A 20,810-nucleotide genomic window follows, 5' to 3' on the forward strand; every position below is an offset into this window, starting at 1 on the left:
AATTTTTTTGAGTGTTATATCCTTTTCTTAATAATCGTGAACCATGTCATATTACAACCCGCAAAAGACCTAATTGAAGTAAGGTTTATTTTGAAAGCATACCACAACAAGGTTGCGTTAACCTGAATCCAAATATATTTGCTAATCATCTGTATCGGTATCATGTTCTCGCATCATCTTTCACACCTGGAATGTCTAAATCAACATTGCATGCTAACCAATGATCCATTCACTATACACCACAATATCATTTCAATAATAAGTGATCCATTCACTATACACCACAATATCATTTCAATAATAATTTTAATTTCAAAACTTGCATGAGCATCACATTAGAATTACCATTTTGAAGGAACATTTTTATCTGCAAGTCAACAGTTAACATCAAGGAAGTTCCAACAATGAGAAATCAATGAGCAATCAACGAGGAATTCAAACTTTCGTAAAGTATCCAATATGGGGCAAACCACCTCAGGACTCTATTGATCAGGGGTAAATCGCCTAAAGACACTGTTGGTCAGAGGCAAATCTCTCTAAAGATTGATCAATTTGAGGTAAATCATTTTAAGACTTGGTAAATCTAGGGCAAATCACTTCAAGACTCGGTAAACTGTTCCAAGAATAGGTTAGTTAGGTGCAGACCACTTCAAGGTTTAAAATATTGGGGCAAGCCATATCAAGGTCATATTATGGGAAGCTGCTTTCAAACTCCTTTTGAAGCAATTTTTTTCAAAGACTCATCCGACTAGGGCAATATAAGCTACAAAGTGACAACTTTTCTCCATACTTTAAGTTGTTCAAGCAAAACCCTATCATACATCAACGACTATTGAGTTTAAAATGAGTTTCAGGAGGTCATGCTAGCACAACATCCTATAAAATAACTTGTTGATAAGAAGCTTTGCTGGAAAGTAATCATTTTGTTCAATTTTTAACTATCCATTGCACGCTACATGGACACTAGATAAAACATCTAAATCATCATGCATTGTAAGCTTATCATTCATGTTTACATATATCATGCATTATCATTACCCTTGCATAAACCATTTTTGCATTCCTCTGACATCAAACCATGCATCTCATCTTGTGCTTCATGGCATCACATATATGTCAAAGACCTAAAAGTTTCATGGCAGCAAAATCAAACATTTACAATCAAAGAGGCCGATCTTAGTCGTCACCTCTAAAGACAAAACCCCGACCTCACTCGACACATCTAAAAAGCCCAAAGGCCAACATCGCTTGACCCTTTAAGAAAAACTCAAACCTTACTTGACATACATACCCCGAAAGTCCAATAACCATTGGCGCAATAGTCCATTACATATATTGATCAATGGATGTGCAAGATGCTTATACCTTTCCCGCGCATAACCAACTCCCGAACCTAAATTTGATTGCAACAACCATCTTTTTATCTAAGGTTTCCCTATTAAAAAATAAAATTTCGGTAGCGACTCTTGTTAATTTCGAACGTTCATTACGCTCGAGTATTTTTCGCACCACAACATTCCCCTTAGACCATTTATATTTATATGTATTTAGATCCTTATTTACATATCTCATAGTTTGATAAATAAAAATAAGAAGATCAAAGCATTTGTTTTGACTCCTTTTCAAATTTGAGAAACATTTATTGATCATGTGTTTCCTTATAGGTATATGATCTAGAATATCATTTTATAGGTATATGATCTAGAATATAATTCCCATGAGAGGTCTGAATCCATTTTTTATGATCTTTGGATAAAAAGATTCATTCACATTGTAAAAAAAGTCGAAGCTGAACCAATATTGATTTCCTTTTTGATTCGTCCCTTAGGTTGAATATCTCATATACGAATTATTTTTGATCAAATCCAGAAAAATCAATAAAAAAAGAGAATCCATTACAATACATCAGATCCGGCTTAATTATTGAGAGATTGAATAGATTTGTCATTTCTTAAAATCACTCTTCTAATTGAAAATCTCAATGTAACAAATACCCCCTATTCCGGTCATGGAATAGATGAAATAAAATCTGATGTGAAACTCGTAATAATTATCTCATGTTCCGCACATCTTCAATAATTATGGCATCAATAACTGTTCTCTCAAAACAATACTTTGCACTCAGAACAAGCAAACCTCGTTTCAAAACATGACAGGCAAACCTTGAGATAACTGGTTTCAGAAACTTGGTTTCCCAAATCAAATGCGACTGACTATACAATGTTTCAACAAGTAAAAAACAATCATGTCTCTATCTTGAGAAGAGAATTGAGGGAAGTGCTGTTGAATCGTTGAGCAAGTCCTCTAATCACAAGAACAATAACATCCCGAATGTGTCGGGACTGCACCATCAAGTGAGCCTCATTCTCACTGTCCACTACAATTTTTAGACGGTGTGGATCATTCCTGAAAAGCTCCACCTGATACATTCAAATGTCAACACAGGTAAATCAAGGAAATAATAATCTAGCAATGACATTGCATGGCCGATGAAGGTAAATGTGTTTCACGTGTCATCACCCAAACTTACATGAAAGGGAGGGGCATAACTACCACGGATTTCTGTTGTTGGAAAGGAAGTCTTGGTGGCAGGCTTTACCACCTTTACCCTCTTCCTGTTAATCTCAAGAACTCGTCTTTCATATGTGCCCACTGATGAAATCTGAAATAGAAATTATTATGTCAAAAATAGGAATAGTCCTTTTTGCTTTTCCAGTACTTTTAAAATGAATCCATCCAATTCAAATGAAAACATCATAAGACTATTATGACTATTATTAAAGATACCTTTTTCGAGGTTTGGTCTTTGTCACACAATACCTGCCACAGAAGTAGATTTAGCATATTTCAGTTACTTACACAATTTGGTTTTACCAACATGTCATATTCTCTTGTGAACTAAAATTTAAATGTTCCTAGACACCAATATCATAACACCAGCAGAACTAGGGCATGGGATATTTAACTTAATGCATTGCCACACTTATGTCAAATAGATATAACCTACCTCAAATTTCACTGATCCCAGATCAAGGTTCTGCTTCACTTCTTTAAGAACATCGGGCTCTGCATGGAATTAGGGGTCAGATATAAATCCTACTATATTAAGATGAAAACTTCTTTCATTTTAAACAAAAAAAGGCATGTAAAGGCCTCACAATAATGATTAATATAGGAAGTGCATTGTTTTAGAGCCTGATTTTACAAACACTTTTATTTAAAAGAAAAGGCATGCACAGAACAAAACACCACCACGTTTTGAAAAGTTTGCAACTACAACTAAAGATCAGACCACAGTTTACATTCCGATTCCTTGGAATTTCCATATCTCACTCACAACACTAGGATTATCACCCAAGAAATTGATTTCCTTATTCCAACCATCTAATCAAGAAACTGAACACATAGTCCAATTTCATTTTTGGTTAAATATTATAGAAACATTTACAAAGAAAGATTTATTGAGTGATTTAATACATAAAAGTGTTAAGAAATGTGGTTGGACCTAAATCAACCCTACAAAACCGGCTTGTAGGGTGTCCCCACTTATAAAGACATGTTCCTGCCATATATTGTCCAATGTGGGACACTTAACACACCCCTTCACGTCCAAGGATTGTCCCCATTTATAAAGACATGTTCCTGCCATATATTGTCCAATGTGGGACACTTAACACACCCCTTCACGCCCAGGACTGAATATCTGAAGCATGAAAATAAATGACGGGTGGTCTGATAGCGAAAACCAAACCAAACTTTGATACCATGTTAAGAAATGTAGTTGGATCTAACTCAACCCTACAAAACCAGCATGTAGGATGAGGATTGCCCTCACTTATAAAGACATGTTCATGTCATATATTGTCCAATGTGGGACTCTTAACATAAAGGGACCTTTACTCCAACTGTTTCCCACTTCTACAAAGGATTACTCCACTCATTAAGTCTCCAAAATAAAGAATGCCCACCCTCTCTTCTTATTTATCATATTCATACAAGATATCCCCTCTAATAATTTAAATACCTTAACCGTTCTCTAACTCCCTTATATCATAACGCGATCACACTTCACAATTATTCTATTCGACCTCATTTTGATCTCTTTTTTATATTTCTAGCATTGTTTAACCACTAATTCAATCATATAATTACGAATAACACTTTGCTTCAACGGCAAATAATGATATACCACCCAACTATTTTAGGGGCTGGCTACCACATGCAGTGATCAGAGATTGGTGTATTGTAAAAATACATACATAATCTGTCATATTAATGAATTTGTAGTCGTATATAAAAACTAGCCACCAATAAATTTTTGGCAACTCGCCTTAGTGTACTATATAATATCAAATGACAATTTCCTATTATATATGTTGATATTTATAAATATATAGTATTAAGAATATTTGTACATAAAATAGTCTCACATCGATCACATCGATTATATCATGTAATTACTTATAATCTTTCTATATATAATAAAGTCTCCGTAGTTCTTTTCAAAACACACAGTTTATTCATATGTCTTTTAGTCTCTTGTATTTCAACATGGTATCCAGAGCCTACTGAGAGACAACCCTTCAACGTACCTTACCCGGTTGACTCACTGTCTTCCAGTGAGAAATTTTTGGCAAACCGTGTCATAATTCTGATTTGCCTTCCATACACTGTCGTCACTCATTCCGACATCAGTTTTCAAAATTCTACGGTCACCACCGCACTGTCGCTATTGTTCCCGGCGACCTTCCAACAAACTAACCCTATCGGCAGAAGCGCCACCTCCGATCTAGCCACCCCACTCTCCATAGTGCAACTGTTTCAGATTTGGTCTCAGATTTTATTTTCCATTTGTGGAAAATTGTGATCCAGTTCAAACAAAACCTTTTTCACCTGATTCGCGTGATATTTTCTCTCTTCAGATACTCATGGATACTCCTCATAACTTTACGCCAAACTACGATGATTTTCTCAGAATCATCCGAACTTAGATTCTACTGTTTCGGTAGCACACACTGGTTCTCTTGATTGTAATGTCACCTTCACTAACAATAATGTTACCGTGCAGGATCGAAGTTTGGGACTGACAATTGTCGTCAGATGCGAGTCTCAAGGCCTTTATTATCTCTCAGTGTCATCTCTAACATGCTCAGCCAAAGATTCTCCACTCTCTATTCATGCTTAGTTAGGTCATCCCAGACTTTCGAAACTACATAAATTGGTGTCAAATTTATCAAAGGTATTTAATTTACATTGTGAGTCGTGTCAATAAACGAGCTTCGTTCCCTTTTACTTTAGTTCACACCGATGTTTGGGGTCCCCCGCGTATTGTCTCTACTCTTAAGTCTAGGTATTTTGTCATCTTTATTGATGATTTTTCACGTTGCACGTGGTTATTTTTAATGAAGAATAGATCTGAATTATTTTCTATTTTTGAACAATGTAAAGAAGTCTAACAGATGTCATTTTGGTGATACCTTTATTGATGGTTTTTCACATTGTCACCTTTTTTACACAGGTCTCTTTATGGTTGTTAAGAGTCCCACATCGGATAATATATGGCCTGAACATGAATTTATAAGTGGGGACAACCCTCACTCTACCAAACGGTTTTGTAGGGTTGAGTTAGGTCAAACCATTCTGTTTTTTATCGTTACTCAGCCCAAAGGTGTATTTATCTTATTGTCTATGTAGATGATATTGTCATAACTGGTAGTGATCAACAGGGTATACTCCAGTTAAAACAACATCTCTCAAATCAATTTCAGATAAAAGATCTTGGTAAACTCCGCTATTTCTTGGGTATTGTGGTAGCCCAATCTAAAGATGATATGGTGATTTCTCAGCGGAAATATGCTATGGATATTTTGGAAGAAACATGTTTGTTGAATGTTAAACCAACTTATACTCCTATGGATCCAAGTGTCAAACTACTACCCAATCAGGGGGAGCCTCTATCTGACTCAAGAAAGTATAAGAGATTGGTTGGAAAGTTGAATTATCTCACAGTCAATTTTTCAGACATTTCTTTTGCAGTTAGTGTGGTAAGTCAGTTCTTAAATTCCCCTTGTCAGGAACACAGGGATGTTGTTATCCGGATTCTGAGATACATCAAATGTGCTCCAGAAAAAGGTCTAGTGTGTGAAGATAAAGGACATACTCAGATAGTTGGATACTCTAATGATGATTGGACAGGATCACCTATTGATAGACGATCCACCTTTAGGTAATGTGTACTTGTTGGAGGAAACCTTATATCTTGAAAAAGTAAGAAACAAAATAAAGTTGCAAGATCAAGCGCCGAGGCAGAGTATAGGGCCATGACAATGGCAACATGTGAACTTATTTGATTAAAACAGTTGCTCAAGGAACTTCAAATTGAAGAAGCAAGATCAATGAATCTTATTTGTGATAATCAAGCTGCATTGCACATTGCTTCAAATCCAGTCTTCCATGAGAGGACCAAACATATTGAGATATACTGTCACTTTGTCAGAGAGAAGATCGAGTCAAGTGACATCGTCACAAGCTTTGTCAACTCTAATGATCAATTGGCAGACGTGTTTACAAAATCCCTACGAAGCCCCAGAATTAATTATATATGTAACAAGCTTGGTGCATTTGACTTATATGCTCAAACCTGAGGGGAATGTTGATATTTATAAATATACAGCGTTAAGAATATTTGTATATAGAATAGTCTCAAATAGCTTATATCATATAATTAGTTGTAATCTCTCTATATATAATAAAGTCTCCATAGTACTTTTCAAAACATATGATTTATTCAAATATCTCTTAATCTCTTGTATTTCAAGAGCATCAAATCATGTTATCATTTAGATAAAGACTTTCAACTTACCAACTGCAATTGGATCTGTGGATACAGAAACTGATTGGCCCTCTACTCCATCCTCTCTGATAGGAGTGTATATGGCCACCAACCTATAGCCGACATCATCAACGTTTGCTTCATACATTCTGCCTGTTTCTCCTGAAGTTCAATAAAAAAACAGTTTAATTAACTTAGATACACAATAGAAGAGAATATTGTTCATGTAAGGTTAATCCAGAAAGCATGGGTACAGCTTACGGATAGATTAGAAGAGAATATTGTTCATGATATTGTTTGTGAAAATTAGGGATAGATTAGAGAAGATATTGTGTTTTAGGATCATGTGATAATATTATCCTTCATGTTATAAATGTATTTGTGTTGGGGATAATGTTTAAAATAAATACGTGCAATTCTTGGGCAAAACCCCATATCTCACTTCAGCAATGTGAATGTATTTGGCCTTTGAATTCTCTTCATAATTGTAGATTAGTTTTCCAATCTTTAACTCACTCAAATAAGCAGAAATTCCTTCCTGCTGAGGCTCTTACAGACACAGGTTCCTGTGGTCCTTTATTTGGAAAGTAATAAATCAAACAGTACAAATAATTCATATCAAGGTCGCTGACCACAGAACTCTCTCCCCTTATGTGCGGTTTACAGGTTATTTTCCAAGGTTACTAGGTATTTTAGGTATAGATTATACATGATTTTCAATGAATGTTGGGTCTCAACTAACAGCCTGGAGCATTTTCTATTAATTGAATTTAGGATGAGGACAGAAATTCTTTGGCAGCATTTTATAGTTTTCCATTTCTAATAAATAGTTAATCATGGAGTTAGAATACAGAATTTAGGCAAAATACCGTTTTTAGTCCCTTAACTTTACCTCAGGGTTCCATTTGGTCCCTTAAGTTTTAAAAAGTACGACCTGATCCTTTAACTCTTAAAACAGCGTCATATGAGTCATGTCCGTCCATTTTCATCAAACAACATTAATGTTTGTACTCATCGCAGCTGAGTTGGCAAAGTACCTTCGTCTTCTTTGGTTTCCACTTTCTTCTTCGTTCTGATTCTGCAATTTCTCCTCAAATCGAACTAGGGCTTAGGGTTCTTTCCAATCCCATTTCAAATTGACTCCAGAAATTGAAGGTTCTTTCCGATCACATCACAGATGGACATTCTTAACTAAAGCCACTATAACCTGTCCCTTGAAATTCAAGCACCAACATTGAAGTTGTTCATGCCATTTAGGTGCTTTGTTTTTCAAAATCAGTGGTCCTCTTGCAAAATCAGTGTTCAATATCGTTGAAGCCGAAGGAATAAAAAAACCTTCTCTCTTCTAATTGTTCTTATCTGTCACCGCCACAACACTTCTCTAACTCATCACCATGTCGGACGAAGAGCATCAATTCGAATCCAAGGTCAACGCCAGTGCCTCCAAAACTTACCTCGGCAGGCCGGTACCGCCGGTGCCCACATCCAAGACTGGAAAGCACGGTCATGTGAAGTGTCATTTTGTTGCTATTGATATCTTCACTGGGAAGAAACTTAAAGATATTGTTGCCTTCTTCCCATTATTGTGACATTCCCCATATGAATCGTACTGACTACCAGCTCATTGATATCTCTAAGCATGGATTTGTGAGTCTGGTTACAGAAAATGGTAACACTAAGGATAATCTGCTTACAGAAAATGGTAACACTAAGGATAATCTGCTTACAGAAAATGGTAACACTAAGGATGATCTCAAGCTTCCAACCGATGACAGTCTGCTCACTCAAATCAAGGATGCATTTGTCGAGGGAAAGGACCTTGTTGTGTCTGTGATGTCTGTTTAGCTTCATTGCAATACTCAACTAATAGATTTTTTTCAGAATCTGCTTCATCCCAACTAAGTGAAGCTTCTTTTGAATTATTAAGAGTACCACTTTAAAAGGATTTATTTATCCTACAAAGATTGATGGAATGTTGTGGATTCTAGGCGAAAGACTTGAAAAAGACAAAATTACGGGGCAGTTCTATCTAGATAGAAAAATAAATGAAAAGAAAGACAGTTCAATTTAAGTTTTATGGCCATCCATGCACCTAAAGATTAAAAACTTCCCAGTCAATCATGAAATTCACTAACATATAACCAAACAATCTCGTAACAAAGTGATGTCATCTTTGATCCTTTGTTCTATTACAAATTCCAATTAAATGCAGGAAAACGAAAAACTTTCAAAGACTTAAGTTTGCAAGACTCAAAATGAGTCGGGAGGGGGACCAATTCAAGAAATAACAATCCTATTTTGCATGACTAAAAACATTTTAAGCCATTTCATGCCAAAGAGAAATAAAAGAGATTTGCATGATAAAATAGAACTCATATGTCAAAGTTATCTAAAAAATAAACAAGCACGTTAAAAGAAAAAAGTATTCTTTTTCACTTATTATCTTTTTTCTTACATCGCAACATCCTCAATAGGATTATCGTATTTTTTCAGAAAAAAATGCCAATCCCTTTTTAATTTGAGTTTAGATTCAAAATTGGTAATAGTAGTAGTAGTAGTATTAAAAAAGTAACAGATAAAATACAGGCATGTTTTATAGTAATCCTAATTCATCATTGTTATTTTAAGGTCAATTTATTCATGTTTCTAAAGAAAAGAAAATGCAACTTAGTTCATCTGGTTTATGTATTGAAATTCAATCACAGTACTTATCTACAGCTTTAACTGGAAATACTAACTCTTTTTAGTGATCTAAAGGATTTAGCATACCTGGTATAGAGATCAGATCGGGACTTCCAACCATTGATCTAAGCCACTGGACTCTGCTTTTGCCTTCCTTCCCACCACTATAAGTGCCACGAACAGAATAAAGATTGGTATGGAATCCCCTTCCCTCAATCTCCAGCTTGTGTATTCTAGGAATCCCTAAGAGAATGCACATGTAATACTTATAGCAAAGCATAAATCATGACAAAAATGCAAGGGAGAATCAATCATAAAATAAATGTCATAATGTTAAAACACTAATTTTGTATTTAGATAGCACAAGACCTCCAATTTTGCCAGATAAAAGAGTCAATTCAATTACATTTTTCAAATGGTAAATTCATTGTGTCATTCCTCTGAGAAAAGAGAGACACTTCCTTAAATGTGCAGCTTGATTGCCTATAAAGTACTTCAGAGCACCAAAGTAAAAACAACTGATACATTATAACCATTGTCTGTGATCAGTGTGTCATCCACATACACCTAATAATCAAGCATCTTGCCAGTCTCTAAATTCCCTATTAAATGATATGCAAAGCATACAGAGGCCGTCGATCATACTATTATAAAATAATTATAGCAGGGACTAAACTGGAGAGCTGCTGGCAGACATGTCAGACTAAAAGCTCTTGTTTGTAATCAGGTTAAGTATATTTGTGATACACTAAGCATCTATTATATCTATTATCTATCATCTATTATCTATTATAATATATTAAATCTAAACCAAAAATTATTTTTTAATGACAAATCATCATCTAACTTGCCACATCAATTAAAATCTGATGTGGCACTATTCAAAATATAACCATCTAAAACTTCTAATATTTATTTCACTATAATGTGTAACGTTCCATTCATAAAATCTATAAAAAAAACTACATTTTTATATTCCATTAAAATTTTAAATAAATTTTTTAAGTGAATGAATAATAATTCATATTTAACCGTTTTAAAACTATAGTAAAAAGATCTTATGACAATGCTTAAAATAAAATGGTCATACAATTATCTATCTATTATAATCTATTAAATCTAAGCCACAATTTATTTTATTGACAAATCATCATCTAACTTGCCACATCAATTAAAATCTGATGTGGAACTATTCAAAATATAACCATCTAAAACTTCTAATATTTATTTCACTATAATATGTAACGTTCCATTCATAAAATTTATAAAAAAAATTACATTTTTATATTCCACTAAAATTTTAAATAAATTTTTTAAGTGAATGAATAATAATTCATATTTAACCGTTTTAAAACTAGAGTAAAAAAAAATCTTATGACAATGCTTAAAATAAAATAGTCATACAATATTTTTAAGTTTAATTATAACTTTTAAATAGACATACTAATATTTCAAATACAATATTTTTAAGTTTAATTATAACTTTTTTAAATACACATACAAATATTTTAAATTCTTTCTAAAATATAATTCTTAATTATATCTACAATTACATGTTACAAAAAAAATAAAAAATTAGACAATCATTTTTCAGCTATAATATATATAATCTTTTACATATAAATTTTCTATAATATATTAATAAATTATATTTAATTAACATTATAAAAAATTCAATTAAATTAAATAACTTTTATATATGTTGAAAATAAATGACATACTCAAATAGACACAAACAATATCATTGTATTTGGTTTAAAAGTCATACTCAATTTTTTTTACTACCAAAATATATTAGAATATCAAGACTTTCATTTTAAATTTTAATGTCTACCATGATGATTATTTATATGATGTTTGAATTTTAGAATTTAAATTGTCTTCAATCCACACAATGGCGAAGAAACATTCTTAGAGAGTATAAATAAAGACAAAATTTTATGCACTTATTTTACATTTTCAATTTTAATTTTAATGTTTTATTCTCTTCATTCTATTGTCTTAATAACAAAAATTCAATACTATAAAAACAAAATCCTATCAAAACCAATACTACTTAAATAACTCATCTAAGCCCGCGCGTCGCGCAAGTCTCATTCCAGATATTAACAATAGCATAGCAGCCCGAGTACATCAAAAAATAAGTTTCTTACTAGTTGTGGTTGAGTGCATGAAACAAATGACATTCCATAATACCGTGCACTTGACGCCTCTAAAGAAAGTAATTTAATTTAGGGGATGAAGTTATTTAACTACGAATTGATGTTCAAATACATTATATCTACTAACCATCCAAATTGTGGTCAAATATACATGATTTTCAAATGTTCAAATATACATCATATCCATTAACCATAACTTGTGTTCAAGTTTACACATGATAATCCTAGTTAATGATGTTCGAAAATGTTAATTATGTTTAGTAGATGGTTAATGAGTTGTGACAATTTATTAAACATTAACCATCCACATAATGAAATTAATCGCATTTGATCTGCGTTAACCCTATAAATTGTTGTCAAATTTCTGTGTCAAAACTACACAGCTCTCATAATTGAGCTTACTTGTGTAGGGTTGTTTTCCCTACACTAGTTACCTATCCTTATTCTTCCCATATAGATACAAACACACGAAGCCTGACAAATGTCTAGTTAGTAAATTCTATTCTCTTTTTAGGCACCCTTTCTCTCTACATTTCTCTGTACACAACTTTTTTTAGTTGTTCTCCACATCTCATAAACAACCATGACCTAACTAAATAGGGAAACTATTTTTTTAGGGTACAATCTGCAAAATGGGTATAATGGTAAAGCAAGAAGACGTGTGCACTCAAGGAAATTACCTGGCAATACAGAAGTTGTCTCAATGTATACCACCTCACTCGACCGTCCAAACACATCAGTTACAACGCATTCACATTTCAAACAACGGCCAATATCCTCAAACCGCACCCTATATGAGCAAGAACTTTTATTGGGTAATGGCTCATATGAAAAACTGTCTCCCACTTCTGATGAACAAAACCTGCAATAATATTAATGTTATACAAATAAGGGCTTTGATTAAAATCATCGCAAGTTTGCAATTGTTGTTCTCATCATAATATAGATATAAATACAACTACAAATATAATTGTTACTTACAAGAAATATTGAACCACATGGAAAAAGTATCATCACAAATATAATTGTAACTGCTATCTCTGCATAACCATCATTTTCATCTGAGCTCACAACTGCTCCATACAATATATTAGGATTTGGTAATTTTTTTATTGAATCACTTTTGAAAGCCACCTTGGCATGTTACTAGTGCATGATCTTTATTTATTAATAAACAATACCCCTCAGAAGAATCTTTTGCGAAACAAATGTATCAGCTTGAGAAACAATGTAGGTGAATTATAGTTCTTAAATAAATAAAACAAATCCAAGTTGTGTTGGAATCTTAGTATTGTAGGAAATTTTATTATTTATTTACATGGTATAATATATTTATTATTACCCGATATAAAGATAAATTTGCAGACTTCAACCTAGGTTTGTGAGCTCAAATGAAAATGGTAATTATACAGCTAGTAGGAGTGAGAGACTACCAGCTATTACTGTATTTGACACCAGGGAATAAATTAAAAAGTAAATTGTTCAATGAGAAATATTGTAGTTCTGCATCAATGTAAAGTATAAGACCATACCATTGGTATCTTATATCTTTCTTGTACTTGCTCCAGACATGTTGCTGCATCTCACTATTTGGAATCACTTCAACAGCTGTAAGTAAGTCACCTTCAACTGCCTTTCCGGTCAGAGCAAGCATCTCTGCATATGGAAGCTCTAGAGGACAATGCAAGAACCCCAATTACTTACCAAGAACAACTTAAAATTTTGAAGGTGAATAGTGTTTTATCATTTTAAAAAATCACGTATTTGCACAGTGGTTACCTGGGAAAACAATGTCAGTTGGATCAGATAACTTAAGTTCACCCACAACTGAATCTGAACGAACTGGAGTATATCTGAAAGGAAGAAAAAAAATTAGCACATAGTAGAATTAAGGTTCCAAGCATAACTCAGCCCCACAATATCAGCTAGTAAGTTTAGGACTTCCCAAGACTTATAATCACTACCTAGACCATATATCTATTTAACGTAAGACTTTAAACACACTCCTTCACTCTTAGGGCTAAACACCTTAAGTGTGGATTAATACAGATGGAATATCGAGAATGTCAACAAATGTTGGTGCAATAATAGAAATCTTGACCCAATAAGAGACTAAAATAGTCTTTAATACCATCTTATATTATAGGCCTAACTCAACCCTACAAAAACGTCTTCTAAAGTGAGGACTGTCCAAGCTTTTACTAGCTCTTACTAGGCAGTATACACTATAATTAATGTGGGTCCTGAATTTTTCTTTCTGATAAACCACCATATGCTCAATGTTGTTGGGCTTGGTACATAGATAATTTGGACAGCCCAGTAACAGATCTATGATAGGGTCCAATATCATAGAATTTGGGTTGGGACACAAAAAACTGACTTGTACGAGGACTGCTCAAGCTTTCTATGCACTAACTAGACCATATCTCTAATTGATGTGGGACTCTCAACAAGTACCAACATGATATTATCAACAAAATAGATCTTAATTGTTTATCTTGTTGAAATTACAGGGTTGACGTGTAAAGAGAGTAAAGGGGAGGAGTTTCTCAAATGATATTCGGTTGATGTGATGCATGATTTGAAACAATACTATTATAAGCAACCTCTTTATGCAGATGATTTGGTCATGCACTAGTCTATAAATGCAGTACAAGCTTAAGCCTGCTAACAAAAATAATAAAACAAATTGATGTGGGACTCTCAACAAGTACCAACATGATATTATGAACAAAATAGATCTTAATTCTTTATCTTGTTGGAATTACAGGGTTTACGTGTAAAGAGAGTAAAGGGGAGGAGTTTCTCAAATGATATTCGGTTGATGTGATGCATGATCTGAAACAATACTATTATAAGCAACCTCTTTATGCAGATGATTTGGTCGTGCACTAGTCTATAAATGCAGTACAAGCTTAAGCCTGCTAACAAACATAATAAAACAAATTGGGGAATAACTCCTATGATTGCTTCCTTAATTGCAAGATAATTGATTCCAAATATTTTAAATTAATTGTAAAGATATACAAGGTTTACAATATTCTGAGATATTATAACACAAAAATAGCACAAATCACATATTATGTAGTGGTAGATATTAAAGTTCAAACACTAAAATAAGATGTCATGGACTATCACAGCAGTGCGCATGCGTAAAAATTCAGTGTACAAGGATGTTTGCACAGATAATTCAACTTCACCCCTATAAAAATAAAATTAGTTCTTACATTGCTGCATGGTCATTTTATAGCATTATTTTATACTATTTTGAATCACTTATTCTTTTATTTTAAAAATAAATACTTTGGGAGAGCTAGATCCCAGGGTCAGAGCACAGTTAAGAAAAGGCCAACGGCTCAAAGAGCACTTATAAGAGGTACTTATATATTACCGACCAACGAGATCTTTACATCGACACTAGGATTCAAACCCCACGACCTTGTGAGATGAGTTGAAACTTACCAACTGGACTAACATATGTTGGAAGTTTGAATCACTTACTGACCATTGCACATGAGAGCAAAATTATGATGCCTTACACTTGTAATTAAAATTTTAAAAGGTGGTTTTAACAAAAAAATTTACACATTCAAAATCAATTCCTTCCAAAAGCAATTCGCTAAATAGATCTTCAAATCTGAAGTGAGGGAGAAATAGCATTAAAAAAAGCTATCTCTTCTTCCACATTCTGAATCTGAGAGTTTTACAAAGTTGTTATGTTTATCATGCCATATCATTGACATTCTTCATGGTAAAACATGAAAAGCTAAAGAAAAATCTAGAAACATTACCCAAACAACAAACGAAAAGTGTAATCTGAATCAGTAACATTGTAGGTTCTAGAACTTGCTCCATTAATCAGCTCAACAGTCCCCTCACTATCTTTTCTGTGCCAGCTAAGAAGACTTTCTCCTTCATATCCACCAAAATATTCACCTTCGCCAGAGTAAATTCCCAAAGATAACTCTTTCACACGTACATTAGCAACTACCGGAGGTGCTGCAAATTAATATAGGAGTAAGACAACAAAAACTACTAAATATCACACTCTACATCAGATGTGATTAAACAGAACCCACTTTAAAAGCATCAGAGATAGTTAATAAAGAACTTCAAGCTAGAGCTACAATTATACCAGGGGAAACTGGGGTGTTGCAAATTGCAACCAAAGGCTCTCCACAAGTGCTATCCACGCGAGTTGGCACCCAATACAAGGCCAAAAAAGATCCAACATCTTTAAGAGTTGGTTTATACGTTCTGCCATGACAATGAAAATTAATCTTCAATTTCATGTAGATATAATTTTTCATATACAATTACAATACAATATGTTGGTACTTACAGCTCTGTCCCGCATATCTCAATGTCAGAAGCATTAGATATATTTAGTAGTGCAGATCCTTCAAGCTTAATCTTTGTCCTGTACCAAATATATTCTCCAACTCCTTCATGTCCACCAAAATATATCCTAAATGGGGTAACCTGTCTGTCTTCGCAACAGTCAGGAATTAAGAGCTCTATTCCCTTAGGATCCGCTGAGCTCAGAATAGAAAAAGAACAAATTAATTACATAGGAGATGTATATACCCATTACACAATATTACAGAATTGATACATGCATACAAACATACACACAAGCGACAAAAACAAATAAAAAATCATCCATTAACCGGAATATATAGGCACAGATGACAATCATTCAGAACTTTCAAACATTTTTGTATACTGCAAGAGCTCGTCAAAAATATGATGACAGAGAAATCAGTGTACTTGGTACTACAGTTAGAAAAAATATATATTTATTAAAATATATTTAGGTTTTGTTTGGGAGTTTGAAGGGGAAGGGAGGCAGGGCTTTGAAGAAAAGGAATGATGAAGTGGAGAGAATTGAAGGATTTGAGAGGGGAGAGCTTTGGAGGACTTACTTTTCTTCAAAACATAAGATCCACCTAATTTGGAGGAACTAAAAATTATATTGGAGGGGGGTTTGAAGGGTTTTTGACAGGTTAGATTTACTCTTCAAATCTAATCTATATTGTTATAATAACCTAAATATTAAAAATATATTAATAACAAATATTCATTTATCATTTTACTAAGAAGCTCTCTTTCAAAAATAGTTAAAGATTTACCTATTTTCCTCTCTAATCATCTGTTCCTCGCCTCCAAATCCCAAACAAAGCCTACAGGTTTTAGACGTATGACTATGACGATATTCAAACTCAGTAACTTTTTTATTAATTACTCATTAAGTAGCGAAGATATTATTTTGTCAAAGATTTACCCTATTGAATTAATAAAAATTAATTTTTATTTAGTTAAAGTAAATTAGTAATATACTTGGTTAAAGTAATTATCAGAAAAGCTATCACAGAATGTATCATGGACTCCAGCTACAAAATTAGGACCATGTTACATAAAATTCACATTATTTTTCGAATATCGTGCAAAAAACAATCTTACCAGGAGAAATCATATCAGATACCACATTCTTTTGGTTGCCTTTAGTTCCATCTTTGCACACAGGTGTGAAGACAAGCTCAATGCAGGCACCAACATCATCAAGAGTCAAATCCAAAAACTCTGCTAATCACAAATATCAAGCATTTCAGTTTTCCATAACAAGTGCAGTGACCCGTGCCATACACGGGTATACGTTAAATTTACATTTTTAAAAATATCTAGCACTTTTGAATAATTACTAATCAAAAGATTAAATGAATACTACACTTAGTATTACACATCAGTTTATTATATGATTGGCACTTGATGCACACGATTTATATTCAAAATATGTAAATTTAATACCATTCTTTTTAATATATATGTATACATTAAATTATGGTAATTCGTGTGTTGCCATTATTGAGTAAAATATTTAATCTTCTTATAATATATTTTGGGTCTAAACTTAAATACTAACGATTTTGTATTAGATATCTACATATTTTTATGGGAAATGTTTATCATCATATATAAAATGAGAACACAAATAATGAAAAAAATAAAGCTATGCTTGGATTGACGTTGTGTGATGGAATGAAATAGAGTGGTAAATAATTAGATCTCATTGTTTAGATTTGTAAATAATGGATGAAGGGAATCCAATCCTCCTATTTTCATTCCTCTCATTTTGGATGTATGCAAAGAAATGAGATAGTTTGATTTCGCTCTATTCCCAAATAATGAAATCTTTGTTCGATTTCGCTCTATTCCACTCTATTTCATTATATTTCATTCCATTCGGTCACAAAGTCATATCACATGAGAAAGAACTAAAAAGTCAAGGCAGTCCAGATTGAGTGCTTGAGTGTTAGGTTGTAGGACCATACGATCTTTCATCCTCCAACATGGAATTGTGCCTCAATTCAATTAAGATCGCCGGAAGGGATTATGGTCCAGATCGCGTGTTTTGCAGCAAGATCGTAACACCTCCGTGCAGAGCCACAGTTTCGTTTGGGCCTTCCATCCTCAGGTTGGATTTTTTAAAATAATTAGCAGTTTTGTATAACAAACAGAACCCTTCGAGTTCAATCTCCCTCCTCACTCACTTGCTACCCACGAACGAAAAACGCCAAGTGTCGTTCCCTACCTTCGAACGTCGGTCTCGCCTCCATGTGATACTGCATTGGTGTCTCCTCTGTTCGTGCTGCCAGCTCCTCTTCCCTGCAACAGTTTCCCCTAGACTCTTCTTCATAAATTACTCTTCAACTCTTTCTTAAGCCTCTTAATTCTTCTTAACACTCTATTTCAGAAATTTACAATCTGTTTCTTCTTTTTTTCTTTGACAATTGATGTAATGGCTTCAGGTGGGTCTCAGAGTGCTCAACTATCTGCATGAAGTCGGTCTCATAATGTTCCTGCTGCTACAGCCATCTACAGGGAGTGAGTCTCATAATGTTCCTGCTGATAAATGCCCATAATGTTCCTGCTGATAAATGCCCTTGGAATGAAGAGTAACTCAGCATGAAAACATTGTGTTACGATTGATGCAGCTACAAGAAGAATCAAGTGTAAATTTTGTGAGAGTGAGTTTACAGGAGGTGTTTGTCGTTTGAAGCATCATTTGGCTGGAACCAGTGAGATGCTAAGCCTTGTAAAGTTGTTCCTGAGTATGTCAAGAAAGACATGATGGATATTGTTTATAACTTGCAAAAAATGTTGCTAAAAAAGTCAAATGTATTTGACATTGAAGCTAATGACGCTTATGTTGCTGATTCAAGTGGAAAAAGAAAGAGCCAAGGGGAGATAGCATGTAAGGAAGAATCACTACACTTAGACATACAAACGATCCAAGTGGAGGATAATGAGAATGAAGATGACATCTCACTTGATGTTGAAAAAGATGCCAGTGGTATTGGTAATGTTCTTGGTGATGATTTGGGTGTTCCTTCTATTGTTGAAGATGATGCCATTGAAGTGGAAGAGAATGACGATCTCAATAACTATCATGATATGGGATTGGATAATTTCTTAGATATCTAGACTTGTTTCTATGGATTATGTCTTTTGACCTACTTATTTTAAACATAGTCTTTGAGTAACTTTATGAACTTAGTACTGGGTTGTTATGAACTTTTGGAATGATGGTTATGAATTATTAATTAACTTAGTTTAATGTTGTGAAACACTTGGAATATTCCTTTATGTGGAAAAATCATACTTTAATTTATACTACCATTCTTAATTAATAAATAGTATTAAATAATAAGCGTGAAAAACCCAAAATTATGGGGGGGGGGGGGGGGGGGGGAGCGTATCCATTTATTTCTTCTTGGCCCAGGTGTCCCCTTGGTCGCTCTCTACTTCACTCGTCTTTATTATTGGGTATATATATATATATATATATATATATATATATATATATATATATATATATATATATATATATATATATATATATAGTAGTAGTATTAATAATAATAACAATAACAACTCCATAATTCTATATTGTATATAATAGATAAACACCGCTTCTTTGAGAACACAACTACACGAAACTCACCTTGAGTACTTATCTTCTCTCGTAGACCTTTGTCTTTTACCCTAAACCATTGGTGGGTGCATTCTCCCCTCTCCCTGAAAGGTGATCAACAGACTCCATGTCAGGAGAAGAAACCACTGATAAAATAATAAGTAGAGACATGAATTTATAAGCATTGGATGTAGAAGCCTGACCCTCCGTTATACACAGCATTGAAATTCAATCGCTGCCCTTCTATTATTGATCCAATAATTTCCAAAGTTTGACAAGTTGGTGGACCTAATTTGCAGCACAAGTGCAAAAAAAAAATTGCTTTAAAAAATCTCCATTTTAGATGAACATTTTAAAGCTGGCAGAGCATATTAAGAAAACAAGAACTGATCAATACCAGCTATTATAGGTCCAATCTGTTCAGAGAGAACAATGGGTCCACGGGCCCAATCACTTCTGACAGGCTCACAAGAAACAGAAATAAAGAAACCAATATCATCAATTGAGAGCATATATGATGATGTGGTGGCTCCCATAATTTCACTTTGGACACCCTCAGAACTGGTCTACATAAAGCCATAGATAATAAGTTAGTCCACCAAATATTTAACAGAGGATAATGAAAGAAAGTGAAACCGACTGCGCTATTTATGCCATTATTCAGTGCATATGGCAATCACAAAGGGAAGTTAGTCTCCATCCCTGCTTTATTATCAAAAGAGTTTAGCTAATGCTTAATTCACCATTCTTACAATAGTTTAGGCATGTCAGTTAGCATTGTTTTAGGTTCATACCAATAAATGTTACTTCCGATGAAATAATGTCTTTTTCCTATAATACCTTAGCGATTTATTATCTCATTTCACCTGTATCTCTTCGATAAATAATCAAGGATATTATTGACAAATCAATAATTAATATTACATTGAACTTTGAAAACAAAAACTATAAAAACAAAATTCTTATACAAACAATACATGTAAAACGGAATTGAAAGAGTACCAACTTGATGAGAATACTGAAAGACTCGTGTTTGACAAAGCTAATAACTATTTTAATCATGTTGCACCAATTTGTGAAAAATAGTCCATAACTCACAAGCCTGTGTCAAAATACACCACAAGAAGTAGGACCACCAATTTGGGTTTGTATTATTTGT

The 20,810-nt window shown here is 33.6% G+C and overlaps 1 protein-coding gene across 2 annotated transcripts in view; it reads right to left on the bottom strand.

The window, feature by feature from the left end:
- Positions 1–1,874: 1,874 nt before the first annotated feature.
- LOC127075273 (187-kDa microtubule-associated protein AIR9) overlaps positions 1,875–20,810 on the bottom strand; it is a 32,696-nt gene continuing 13,760 nt past the window's right edge. The window contains exons 22-37 of one of the 2 annotated variants that reach the window (XM_051016786.1): positions 20,049–20,217; positions 19,855–19,939; positions 19,682–19,755; positions 17,140–17,262; positions 16,019–16,211; positions 15,812–15,933; positions 15,468–15,675; positions 13,456–13,529; positions 13,209–13,347; positions 12,357–12,538; positions 9,602–9,757; positions 6,863–6,994; positions 3,008–3,066; positions 2,788–2,820; positions 2,531–2,662; positions 1,875–2,420 (exon numbers count right to left, since the gene is read on the bottom strand). In XM_051016786.1, coding sequence (XP_050872743.1) covers positions 2,244–2,420; positions 2,531–2,662; positions 2,788–2,820; positions 3,008–3,066; positions 6,863–6,994; positions 9,602–9,757; positions 12,357–12,538; positions 13,209–13,347; positions 13,456–13,529; positions 15,468–15,675; positions 15,812–15,933; positions 16,019–16,211; positions 17,140–17,262; positions 19,682–19,755; positions 19,855–19,939; positions 20,049–20,217 — 2,058 coding nt within the window. In that variant the 3' untranslated portion in view covers positions 1,875–2,243. The remainder of the gene's footprint in view (positions 2,421–2,530; positions 2,663–2,787; positions 2,821–3,007; positions 3,067–6,862; positions 6,995–9,601; positions 9,758–12,356; positions 12,539–13,208; positions 13,348–13,455; positions 13,530–15,467; positions 15,676–15,811; positions 15,934–16,018; positions 16,212–17,139; positions 17,263–19,681; positions 19,756–19,854; positions 19,940–20,048; positions 20,218–20,810) is intronic. The other variant, XM_051016842.1, reaches the window with a different exon arrangement.

Source organism: Lathyrus oleraceus, chromosome 1 (genome assembly GCF_024323335.1).
Source record: "Lathyrus oleraceus cultivar Zhongwan6 chromosome 1, CAAS_Psat_ZW6_1.0, whole genome shotgun sequence".
Classification (NCBI taxonomy): domain Eukaryota; kingdom Viridiplantae; phylum Streptophyta; class Magnoliopsida; order Fabales; family Fabaceae; genus Lathyrus; species Lathyrus oleraceus.